At 51.6% G+C, this 12,982-nt stretch overlaps 1 protein-coding gene across 3 annotated transcripts in view; it reads left to right on the top strand.

Annotated features, from left to right (window-relative positions):
- Positions 1–8,860, top strand: part of rrp8 (ribosomal RNA processing 8) — a 41,801-nt gene extending 32,941 nt beyond the window's left edge. For all 3 annotated transcript variants that reach the window (XM_059963521.1, XM_059963519.1, XM_059963522.1), the window contains 4 exons: positions 53–182; positions 4,060–4,166; positions 4,290–4,386; positions 7,198–8,860. In XM_059963521.1, coding sequence (XP_059819504.1) covers positions 53–182; positions 4,060–4,166; positions 4,290–4,386; positions 7,198–7,311 — 448 coding nt within the window. In that variant the 3' untranslated portion in view covers positions 7,312–8,860. The remainder of the gene's footprint in view (positions 1–52; positions 183–4,059; positions 4,167–4,289; positions 4,387–7,197) is intronic.
- Positions 8,861–12,982: the final 4,122 nt, after the last annotated feature.

Here is a 12,982-nt window from a genome sequence, read left to right as displayed (position 1 = left end):
TGTGGGTGCGCAGCAGTCACTGATAGGAGGTTCTCTTTGATGTCCGCCACAGGCCACGCTCTGCCATTGTAGCTGACTTTGGCTGTGGAGACTGTAAGATCGCCCGGAGTGTGGGCAACAGGGTGTACTCATTCGACCTGGTGGCGCTCAACGACCTTGTGACTGTCTGTGACATGGCGAAGGTGGGTACAGTCTGTGTACGACCCAGGTACAGCATTGTCACCGGCTCAAATTCCCTCTCACACTGCGATCGCACTGTGCCAAGTCCTCATCTCCTTCCCTGTGGGATACAGGTGTTCCTGGAGCCTGACCACCAACTCCCTGCTGTTCAGGCATTGTTCTGCAATACCCCTTGTTGAATTCTGATAATTTTGATCCAAGGTTCTTCCGGAAGTCAAAAAGAAGCACAAAACATGTCACTTGACAATGGTTTTATTAAGCGGCAATACAAGCAAGATGCTGGTCGGTGTTGTCGTGGCTTCAGCACTAGACTTCGAGGCAAATGACCCTGTTTGAATCTGGCTTGCTCCTTCCATGCTTTCCATCTATGCTGGGTTGTGCGTCGAGCTATCAACATGGTCTCATTAACAAAAAGATATGATGGAAATGGCAAAAATGTCACCTGCATTGGAATGTGGAGCAGCAAAAGTCCAATGGGTAAAAGCACAGAAGAGAAAGGACGAAAGCTGTCAGGGCAATGTGTTCAGGTCTTCACATTCCCCACAGATTGGAAACATTCCATTCAAATTTGGAGATAAGAGTTAACCAATCAGATAGTCCCTATTCAAACAACGTAATAGCAAGAAGCTTCCAGAAAAAGAGAACTGCAGCAGCTCAGAGACACACTGACAATTGTATATTCAGACTGTGACCGTGAGCAAAAGGTTTACTCCGAGCTGTTGTCTGCTCCCTGCCAGCCTATGTTCCTCACCCTCCACATACTTTACCTGGCTTTCACATAAAATACAACCAGGCATAAATTGTTAAACTACAAAGGAAATAACAAACAGTCCAATCCAACAGCCAGGATGTACAGTACATGATCTCTCTCCATGTGGGCTACAGCCACACCCTTTGCCTGACCACAACACTCTCTTTGTCAGCAAGTCTATGTCAAGTCTAAACCCCCTCCCCAGTGTACAGGCATACCTTTGCTGAGCATCAACTCCCTGGTGTACAGGCATACCCTGGCCCTGAACCCTACCTCCCTGGTGTATGCGTGTCCTGGCCCTGAACCCTACCTCCCTGGTGTACAGGCATACCCTGGCCCTGAACCCTACCTCCCTGGTGTACGTGCCCTGGCCCTGAACCTACCTCCCTGGTGTACGTGCCCTGGCCCTGAACCTACCTCCCTGGTGTACGTGCCCTGGCCCTGAACCCTACCTCCCTGGTGTACAGGCATACCCTGGCCCTGAACCCTACCTCCCTGGTGTACGTGCCCTGGCCCTGAACCCTACCTCCCTGGTGTACAGGCATACCCTGGCCCTGAACCTACCTCCCTGGTGTACGTGCCCTGGCCCTGAACCTACCTCCCTGGTGTACGTGCCCTGGCCCTGAACCTACCTCCCTGGTGTACGTGCCCTGGCCCTGAACCCTACCTCCCTGGTGTACGTGCCCTGGCCCTGAACCCTACCTCCCTGGTGTACAGGCATACCCTGGCCCTGAACCCTACCTCCCTGGTGTACGTGCCCTGGCCCTGAACCTACCTCCCTGGTGTATGCGTGTCCTGGCCCTGAACCCTACCTCCCTGGTGTACAGGCATACCCTGGCCCTGAACCCTACCTCCCTGGTGTACGTGTCCTGGCCCTGAACCCTACCTCCCTGGTGTATGCGTGTCCTGGCCCTGGAATCCCAGCCGATTGTCACTGTCTACCCTCCTGCCCGCTCCCTGGGGGGTCGACGTGGAATCTCAGCAGATTGTCACTGTGTACCCTCCTGCCCGCTCCCTGGGGGGGTCGATGTGGATTCCCAGCGGATTGTCACTGTCTACCCTCCTGCCCGCTCCCTGGGGGGTCGATGTGGATTCCCAGCGGATTGTCACTGTCTACCCTCCTGCCCGCTCCCTGGGGGGTCGATGTGGATTCCCAGCGGATTGTCACTGTCTACCCTCCTGCCCGCTCCCTGGGGGGTCGATGTGGATTCCCAGCGGATTGTCACTGTCTACCCTCCTGCCCGCTCCCTGGGGGGTCGACGTGGAATCCCAGCTGATTGTCACTGTCTACCCTCCTGCCCGCTCCCTGGGGGGTCGATGTGGATTCCCAGCAGATTGTCACTGTCTACCCTCCTGCCCGCTCCCTGGGGGGGGGGGGTCGACATGGAATCTCAGCGGATTGTCACTGTCTACCCTCCTGCCCGCTCCCTGGGGGGGTCGACGTGGAATCCCAGCCGATTGTCACTGTCTACCCTCCTCCCTGCCCGCTCCCTGGGGGGTCGACGTGGATTCCCAGCGGATTGTCACTGTCTACCCTCCTGCCCGCTCCCTGGGGGGGTCGACGTGGAATCCCAGCGGATTGTCACTGTCTACCCTCCTGCCCGCTCCCTGGGGGGTCGACGTGGAATCCCAGCCGATTGTCACTGTCTACCCTCCTGCCCGCTCCCTGGGGGGTCGACGTGGAATCCCAGCCGATTGTCACTGTCTACCCTCCTGCCCGCTCCCTGGGGGGTCGACGTGGAATCCCAGCGGATTGTCACTGTCTACCCTCCTGCCCGCTCCCTGGGGGGGTCGACGTGGAATCCCAGCGGATTGTCACTGTCTACCCTCCTGCCCGCTCCCTGGGGGGGGGGGGTCGACATGGAATCTCAGCGGATTGTCACTGTCTACCCTCCTGCCCGCTCCCTGGGGGGTCGACGTGGATTCCCAGCGGATTGTCACTGTCTACCCTCCTGCCCGCTCCCTGGGGGGGGGGGGTCGACATGGAATCCCAGCGGATTGTCACTGTCTACCCTCCTCCCCGCTCCCTGGGGGGTCGACGTGGAATCCCAGCCGATTGTCACTGTCTACCCTCCTGCCCGCTCCCTGGGGGGGGGGGGGTCGACATGGAATCCCAGCGGATTGTCACTGTCTACCCTCCTCCCCGCTCCCTGGGGGGTCGACGTGGAATCCCAGCCGATTGTCACTGTCTACCCTCCTGCCCGCTCCCTGGGGGGTCGACGTGGAATCCCAGCCGATTGTCACTGTCTACCCTCCTGCCCGCTCCCTGGGGGGTCGACGTGGATTCCCAGCGGATTGTCACTGTCTACCCTCCTGCCCGCTCCCTGGGGGGTCGATGTGGATTCCCAGCGGATTGTCACTGTCTACCCTCCTGCCCGCTCCCTGGGGGGTCGACGTGGAATCCCAGCCGATTGTCACTGTCTACCCTCCTGCCCGCTCCCTGGGGGGTCGACGTGGAATCCCAGCGGATTGTCACTGTCTACCCTCCTGCCCGCTCCCTGGGGGGGGGGGGTCGACATGGAATCTCAGCGGATTGTCACTGTCTACCCTCCTGCCCGCTCCCTGGGGGGTCGACGTGGATTCCCAGCGGATTGTCACTGTCTACCCTCCTGCCCGCTCCCTGGGGGGTCGACGTGGATTCCCAGCGGATTGTCACTGTCTACCCTCCTGCCCGCTCCCTGGGGGGGGGGGGGGTCGACATGGAATCCCAGCGGATTGTCACTGTCTACCCTCCTCCCCGCTCCCTGGGGGGTCGACGTGGAATCCCAGCCGATTGTCACTGTCTACCCTCCTGCCCGCTCCCTGGGGGGGGGGGGGTCGACATGGAATCCCAGCGGATTGTCACTGTCTACCCTCCTCCCCGCTCCCTGGGGGGTCGACGTGGAATCCCAGCCGATTGTCACTGTCTACCCTCCTCCCTGCTCCCTGGGGGGTCGACGTGGAATCCCAGCGGATTGTCACTGTCTACCCTCCTGCCCGCTCCCTGGGGGTTCGACGTGGAATCTCAGCGGATTGTCACTGTCTACCCTCCTGCCCGCTCCCTGGGGGGTCGACGTGGTATCCCTGCCTGTCCCTTACCTTTGACTGAGGTTTGCAGGATCATGTTGCTCCTCTTCTGGCCTCTCTAGGTTCCCCTGTCCGATGCATCAGTGGACATCGTGGTCTTCTGCCTCTCCCTGATGGGCACCAACCTGCTGGATTTTCTGATGGAAGCCAACCGTGTTCTGCGAGTGGGGTGAGAGGTGTTTGTTGCTCTGGTCCTGTATGGGCTGGGTGTAATGGGGCTTGGCTGCATGGGGAGAGTACTGCTCGGTGACCTTAGCAGTGGCAACGCCTCTTGTCTTTTGGTGTTTTCCAGTGGAATTCTGAAGATCGCAGAAGTGGCCAGCAGATTTGAAGATATTCGGAATTTTGTCAATGTTCTGGCACGTCTCGGCTTTAAGCTGCTTTCAAAGGTAGAGTGAATCAGGTTTAACATCACTGGCATAGGTAGTCAAATATGTTGTTTATGGCAGCAGTGCAATGCAATAAATCATAATGAAAAGCAACAAATTATAATAATGAATGAATATAAAATAAAATTAATTAACTCCGCAAAAAGAGAAACGAAAGTAGTAAGGTAGCGTTCATGGGATCACCGACCATTCAGGAATCTGATGGCAGAGGGGATGAATCTGTTGCTGAAACTTTTGAGTGCAGGTCTCTAGGCTTCTGTACCTCTTCCTTAATGGTAGAAATGTCATGGGTGACGTTGGAGAGAACTACTGCACAGAAATAGGCCCTTCAGCCCATCTACTCTGTGTCAATTTGTTATTCTGCTGGGTCCCATCGATACAACTTGTCAATCATGTTACCACCTATCAAACTGTCAATCCAGGTAGCAAGCGGCAGAGAAGGAAAGGAAAGCTAGGGTTGTGTGCTTTTCAGAGGGTGGCCTGGTCAGACTACAGTTGGAATATTCTGAGCAGTTTTGAGCCCCTTTTCTAAGAAAAGATGTGCTGGCATTGGAGAGGGTTCAGAGGAGGTTCTCAAGAATGGTTCCAGGAATGAAAGGGTTAAATACAAAGAGCATTTGATGACTCTGAGCCTGTACTTGCTGAAGTTTAGAAGAACGAGAAGGAATCAGATTGAAATCTCTTGAATATTGAAAGACCTCAATCGAGTGGATGTAGAGAGGATGTTTCCTATCATGGAGCAAATTAGGACCAGAGAGCACAGCCTCAGAATAGAGGAACGTGCATTTAGAACAGAGATGAGGAGGAATTTCTTCAGCTAGAGAGTGGTGAATCTGTGGAATTCATTGGCGCAGACAACTGTGGAGGTCAAGTTATTGCATACTTTTGAAAAGAGTCTCAAAGCTCAATGCTTCTTTTTGGATTCCAGACCTAACCAATTCCCCTCTACCACCACTCTCCTCCGTCTAGCCAAATTAGTTCTTGCTCTCAATAATTTCTCCTTTAGCTCCTCAAACCAAGGGTGTATCCATGGGCACCTGCATGGGTCCCAATTATGCCTACCTTTTTGTTGGCTTTGTGGAACAGTCCATGTTCCAAGTCTATACGGGTATCTGTCCCCCTCTTTTCCTCCGCTACATCAACGACTGCATTGGCACTGCCTCCTGCACGCATGCTGAGCTCGTCGACTTCATTAACTTTGACTTCAACTTTCACCCTGCCCTCAAATTTCCCTGGACACCTCCCTCCCTCCCCTTCCTTGATCTTTCTGTCTCCATCTCTGGAGACGGCCTATCTACTGATATCTACTATAAGCCTACAGACTCTCACAGCTACCTGAGCTATTCCTCTTCCCATCCCGTCTCTTGCAAAAATGCTATCCCCTTCTCACAATTCCTCCGTCTCTGCCACATCTGCTCTCAGGATGAGGCTATTCATTCCAGGACGAAGGAGATGTCTCCCTTTTTTAAACAAAGGGGCTTCCCTTCTTCCACCATCAACTCTGCTCTCAAATGCATCTCTCCCATTTCTCGCACATCTGCCCACACCCCATCCGCCCACCACTCCACTCGAGATAGGGTTCCCCTTGTCCTCACCTACCACCCCACCAGCCTCCGGATCCAACGTATAATTCTCCGTAACTTCTGCCACCTCCAACGGGATCCCACTACCAAACACATCTTTCCCTCCCCACCTTCCTGCTTTCTGCAGGGATCGCTCCCTACGCGACTCCCTTGTCCACTCGTCCCCCCCAATCGCTTCCCACCGATCTCCCTCCTGGCACTTATCCTTGCAAGCGGAATAAGTGCTACACCTGCCCTTACACTTCCTCCCTCACCACCATTCAGGGCCCCAGACAGTCCTTCCAGGTGAGTCGACACTTCACCTGTGAGTCGGCTGGTGTGGTATACTGCGTCTGGGGCTCCCGGTGTGGCCTTTTATATATTGGTGAGACCCGATGCAGACTGGGAGACCGTTTCGCTGAACACCTACGTTCTATCCGCCGGAGAAAGCAGTATCTCCCAGTGGCCACACATTTTAATTCCACGTCCCATTCCCATTCTGATATGTCTATCCATGGCCTCCTCTACTGTCAAGATGAAGCTACACTGAGGTTGGAGGAACAACACCTTATATACCGGCTGGGTAGCCTCCAACCTGATGGCATGAACATTGACTTCTCTAACTTCCATTAATGCCCCTCCTCCCCTTCTTACCCCATCCCTGACATATTTAGTTGTTTTTTCTCTCTCTGCCCATCACTCTGCTGTTCTCCATCTCCCTCTGCTGCTCCCCCACCCCCTTCTTTCTTTCTCCTGAGGCCTCCCGTCCCATGATCCTTTCCCTTCTCTAGCTCTGTATCCCTTTTGCCAATCACCTGTCTGGCTCAGTTTCACCCCACCCCCTCTGGTCTTCTCCTATCATTTTGCATTTTCCCCTCCCCCTCCTACTTTCAAATCTCTTACTATCTTTCCTTTCAGTTAGTCCTGACGAATGGTCTCAGCCCGAAATGTCAACAGCGCTTCTCCCTATAGATGCTGCCTGGCCTGCTGTGTCCCACCAGCATTTTGTGTGTGTTGCCTACATTTGAAGTAGAGGTTGAAAAGTTCTTGATTTGTCAGGGTGTCGAAGTCTATGAAGAAAAGCAGGAGAATAGGGTTGAGGGGGAAAGTAAATCAGCCATGATGGAATGGCGGTGCAGGCTTGATGGGCCAAATGGCTTAATTCTGCTCCTATTCTGATAGTCTTCTGGGTTGAGGGCTGCTTCTCAATGTGATGTGCGATCATGTATACAACCCCCTCTCTCCACAGGACACAGAGAACCGCTACTTTTACATGTTTGACTTCAAGAAGAGCCGGTCGCCCAGTGAGGGAAGTACACTCCCTCAGCTCCAACTCAAGCCCTGCCTCTACAAGAAGCGCTGAGGCATGTCAAAGGGCCAGCGACCGTCAGAGGTGACTAGCCAGGCTGGCGCAACAGGATAGGGACTCGGGTCATACAGAAACCAGACTGCGGCAAAAGGAATCTCATCTGAAATATGTAGAGCCTTACGTGCTGCCTGTGGCCCAGGGGTGCCTTACACAAACCCTGCAGTCCGCGGTTCTGAATGAGTTAAGCACTTTGTGTGAATCTGAATCAGGTCCTTAACCCGTGCATCTGGTGTTCAAACCACCTTCCCCCCTTCCTTCCTCCTTCCCTCTATCCCCGTCTCCCCCCTCATTCCCCTTCCTCTCCCCCTTCTCTCCACCCCCTCTCTCTCCTCCACTCTCGTCCCCCTCACACCCCCATCTCTCCCTCCCTCCCCCTCACTCTCCTCTCCCCCCTTGCTCTCCCCTTCTCTACCCTCTCTCTGTCTCTGCCCCTTCTCTACCCCTCTCTCTCCCCACCCTCTCTCTGTCTCCCTCTCTCTCAACCTTCTCTCTCCTCCCTCTTTCTCCCCCTCCCCTTTCCCTCCCGCTCTCTCTCTCACCCTCACACTCTCTGCCCTCAGCCCTCACTCTTGCTCTCTCAGATATACACACGGATAGCAAATGTAGGAGATACAGGAGGAAATTGGTTCTCAGACGGCCAGTGAAGCCCAGGGAAGGGATTTTGGGGGCAGGTTTCGTGTCCCCTGTTTCAGGAGAGGAGATGAGATGAGATAGAGAGGAAGGAGGGTTGCCTTGTGTTTTGGGATCTGGGCATCACTGACAGCTAACATTATCCATCATTTCTGGATTTCCCTGCAGTCCATGTGGCAGAGGTGTTCCTCACAGGTCCCTGTTGAATCCAGAACACAGTGATGCAGCCTTCTGGGGAGTGTGCCCCACAGTGCTGTTGGCAGAGAGTTCTAGGGTTTCGACCTGGTGATGGTGAAGCAGTGTACAGACTGCTCTGTGTAATGGGAGCACAGGGGTTGTATTTCCGGAGTCACAGTCCTCCAGAAAGCAGTCAACAAACACAAATTAAAAACTGAATCACTGGGAGATGAGATAACAGATGCCACAACCTGGAGCAATGCAGGAGCTGCTGGATGAAGTCAGTGGGTTTGGCAGCGTCTGGGGGGCAAGGTGGGAAGAATTGGGCTTTGGGTTGTGAGGCAGGGACTCAACGCAAGCGCCATGGGGGCGGTTCCATGGTCGCTTGAGGTTAGCATGATACTAACACTGATTGGGGCGGAGTTGGGAGTTCAATTCTGGCACCGACTGAGGAGTTTGTACGTCCTCCTTGCCGAGTGCTGCAGTTTATCCCGCAGTCGAACGATGCACCAGTTATTTGGTGCTTGTAAATTGTCCTGTGATTACGTGGGGGTTTAATTGCTGGGTCGCTGGTTGCTGTGGCTCATTGTGCCGGAAGGGACTGTTCTGCACTGTATCTCTAAATACATTTTCAAAGAACGTGAGCTGAGTTTTCTCCACAGATACTGCTGAACGGCTCAATTCCTCCAGCAGCTCACTTCGCACAGCTTTAAAAAATAAATTCTGCGTGCATTTATTTTCCAAGAGAGTGAATTTTGTTCTGTATTGGAGACATTTCATGGTGTTTTGTCAGGGTGAATTTATGTAACATGAGTGGCTGTAATGTGAGACTGGTGTGTGTGTGTGTGTCAGTGTGAGTGTGAATGTCTGTGAGTGTGCGTGTGTCGGTCAGTGTGGGTGTGTATGTGTGACTGTGTCAGTCAGGGTGTGTGTGAATGTAAGTGTGTGAGTGACGTGCAGGGGTGGGGGGCCTCAGTGACTGCTCTCTGACACTGCTCAGAAGAGAAGAGGACTGCAGTGATAGGGGATTCCATAGCCAGAGGAGTAGACAGGAGAATCCCTGGACGCGATGGAGACCCCCGGGGGTAATGCTGCCTCCCGCGTGCCAGGGTCAGGGAAGCCTCGGAGCGGGTCCACATCATTCCAAAGGGGGAGGGTGAACAGCCAGAAGTCTTGGTACATATTGGCACCAATGACATAGGAAAGGTGAGGAGGTCATAAAGAGATAATTTAGGGAGTTGGGAATGAATGACTTCCTACAAAGTGAAACCTAATAGCATGAATAGCAGCAATGCTTCTCTACCAGAGGAGGTCAACGCCTTTTATGCCTGCTTTGAAAAGGAGAATATAACTACAGCTGTGAAGATCCCTGCTGCACCCAGTGACCCTGTGATCTCTGTCTCAGAAGTCGATGTTGGGCTGTCTTTCAGGAGGGTGAACGCCTGTAAGGTTTGCGGGCACTGATGGAGTACCTGGCAAGGCTCTGAAAACTTGTGCCAACCAGCTGGTGGGTGTATTCAAGGACACTTTCAACATCTCACTGCTGTGGTTGGAAGTTCCCACCTGCTTCAAAAAGGCAACAATTATACCGGTGTGATCTGCCTGAATGACTACCGCCAGGCAGCTCTCACACCTACAGTGATGAAATGCTGTAGGAGAGGTTGGTCATGGCTAGAATCAAGTCCTGCCTCAGCAATGACTTGGACTCTCTGTAATTTGCCTATCGCCACAACCGGTCTACAGTGGACACAACCTCAATGGCTCTTCACACTGCCTTGGATCACCTGAACATTACCAATACCCATCAGGATGCTGTTCATCGACTATAGCTCAGTGTTTAACACCGTCAATCCTACAGACCTGATTGAAAACCTTCCTCTGCAATTAGATCCTTGACTTCCTAATCAGAAGATCATAATGTGTGTGGATTGGAATTAATAACAGCACCTCACTGACGCACCTCAGAGATGTGCGCTTAGCCAACTGCCCTAGAACCTCTATACTAGTTATATAAAGGGTAAAAGGGAGGTGAGAGTTGATATTGGACCACTGGAGGGTAAGTCACCTGCACCAGATGGACTGCATCCACAAAATCCTGAGAGAGGTTGCTGAAGAGATAACAGATGCATCGGTCATGATCTTTCAAGAATCACTTGATGCGGTCATGGTCCCGGAGGACCAGGTCACTCAACTCTTTAAGAAAGGACAAAGGCAAAAGAAAAAATTATACGCTAGATACCCTAACCTCAGTGGTTGGGAAAGTGTTGGAATCTATTATTAAGGATGAGGTTTCAGTATACTTGGAGACTAATGATAAAATAAGCATGGTAAAGTCAGCATGGTTTCTGTGAAGGGAAATCTTGCCTGACTAATAGAGTTCTTTGAGGAAGTAGCAAGCAGGGTGGACAAAGGAGAGGCAGTGGATGTCACTCGCTTAGATTTTCAGAAAACATTTTATATGGTGTCACTCATGAGCCTGTTTAACAAGATAAAACCCTATGGTGTTACAGGAAAGATACTGGCATGGATAGTGGAATGGTTGACAGGCAGGAGGCAGTGAGTGGGAATAAAAGGGGGCTTTTCTGGTTGGTTTCTGGTGACTAGTGATGTTCTTCAGGGGTCAGTATTTGGATCACTGCTTTTCACATTGTCAATGATTTGGATAATGGATTTGATGGCTTTGTGGCAAAGTTTGTGGATGATATGAAGATAGGTGGAGGGTAGGTAATGCTGAGGAAGCAGTGTGATTGCAGCAGGACTTAGACAAATTGGAAGAACGGGCAAAAAGTTGGCAGATGGAATAGTGTCGAGAAATGTATGATAATGCATTTGGTAAAAGGAACAATAGTGCAGATTATTATCTAAATGGTGAGAAAATTCAAATATCAGAGGTGCAGAAGGACTTAGGAATCCTCATATAAGACTCCCAAAGGGTTAATTTTCGGGTTGATTCTGTGGTAAAGAAGGCAAAAGGAATGTCGGCACTTAGTTCAAGGGGAATAAAACATAATAGCAAGGAGATAATGCTGAGCCTTTATAAGACTCTAGTCAGGCCACACTTGAATTTACTTTATTTCTTACATCCATCATATACATAAGGAGTAAAAATCATTACGTTATGTCTCCGTCTAAATGTGCAATGTGCAATTTATAGTACTTTATAATAAATAGTATTTTGTACAATAAAACAGTCAATATAACATAAAATACAGTTGTGTCAGCATGAGTTAATCAGTCTAATGGCCTGGTGGAAGAAGCTGTCCCAGAGCCTGTTGGCCTGGCTTTTATGCTGCGGTACCATTTCCTGGATGGTAGCTGTTGGAGCAGATTGTGGTTGGGGTGACTCGGGTCCCCAATGATCCTTCGGGCCCTTTTTACACACCTGTCACTGTAAAAGTGCTGTATCATGGGTAGTTCACACCACTCTGCAGAGTCCTGCGATTAAAGGAGGTACAGTTCCCATACCAGGCAGTGATGCAGACAGTCAGGATGCTCTCAATTGTGCCCCTGTAGAAAGTTCTTAGGACTTGGGGGCTCGTACCAAATTTTCTGAACCATATGTTGTGCCTTTTTCACCTCACAGCTGGTGTGTACAGACCACGTGAGGTCCTCGGTGATGTGGATGCCGAGGAACTTGAAGCTGTTCATCCTCTCAACCCAGATCCATTGATATCAATAGGGGTTAGCCTGTCTCCATTCCTCCTGTAATCCACAACCAGCTCCTTTGTTTTTGTGACTTTGAGGGAGAGGTTTTCTTGACACCACTGTGTCAGGGTGATGTCTACTCTGTAGGCTGCCTCGTTATTATATGAGATTAGGCCAATCAGTGTGGTATCGTCAGCAAATTTACTTAGCAAATTAGAGCTGCGGGTGGCAATAGTCATGGTTATACAAGGAGTAAAGGAGGGGGTTTAGTATACAGCCCTGTGGGGCACCTGTGTTGAGGATCAGAGTGGTGAAGGTGAGGGAGCCCACTCTTAACCACCTGTCGGCAATCTGACAGGAAGTCCGGGATCCAGCTACACAAGGCAGGGTCAAGGCCGAGGTCTCTGAGCTTCTTGCTGAGCCTGGATGGAATTATGGTGTTGAATGCTGAACTGTAGTCCAAGAACAACATTCTCACATAAGTATCCTTCCTCTCTAGATGTGTAAGGACAGACTGTAGACCTGTGGCTATTATGCCATCTGTTGATTGGTTGTGTCAGTAGGCATATTGTGGGTGGTAGCAAGCTGCAGGTGTAATCCTTGACCAGCCTCTCAAAGCATTTGCTTATTATTGAGGAGAGTGCGACAGGACATCTGTCAGACACGTTACCTTGGTCTTCTTAGGTACAGGAACAATGGTGGATGTTTTGAAGCAAGAGTATTGACAACAGTTTTGGTACGCATGTTTCAGAAAGGATGTGTTGTCATTGGAGAGAGTCCAGAGGAGGTTCACGAGGATGATTCTGGGAATGAAGGGGTTAACATAACTCACTGGAATTTAGAAGAAGGCAGGGGAATCTCATTGGAACCTACCGAACGTTGAAAGGACTAGGTAAGGTAGATGTGGAGAGGATGTTTCCTATGGTGGGGTATCCAGAACTAGAGGGCACGGCTTCTAAGTTGAAACAGAAATCAGGAGGGATTTTTTTAACCAGAGTATAGTAAATCTGTGGAATGCTCTACCACAGCCTGCGGTGCAAGCCAAGTCTGTGGGTGTATTTAAAGCCGAAGTTGATAGATTGCTGATTGGTCGGGGCATCAAGGGATGTAGTGAGAGGGCAGGTGTATGGGGTTGAATGGGATCCAGGATCCTTCCGCTCACGGACATGTAAGACATAGTTTCCATCTGTCCGCCTTTAATCGCTCCCTTTTC

The sequence above is a fragment of the Hypanus sabinus genome, chromosome 3 (genome assembly GCF_030144855.1).
Source record: "Hypanus sabinus isolate sHypSab1 chromosome 3, sHypSab1.hap1, whole genome shotgun sequence".
Classification (NCBI taxonomy): domain Eukaryota; kingdom Metazoa; phylum Chordata; class Chondrichthyes; order Myliobatiformes; family Dasyatidae; genus Hypanus; species Hypanus sabinus.
The sequence above is the reverse complement of the archived record's forward strand: the minus strand, read 5'-3'. Positions and strand labels throughout refer to the sequence as shown.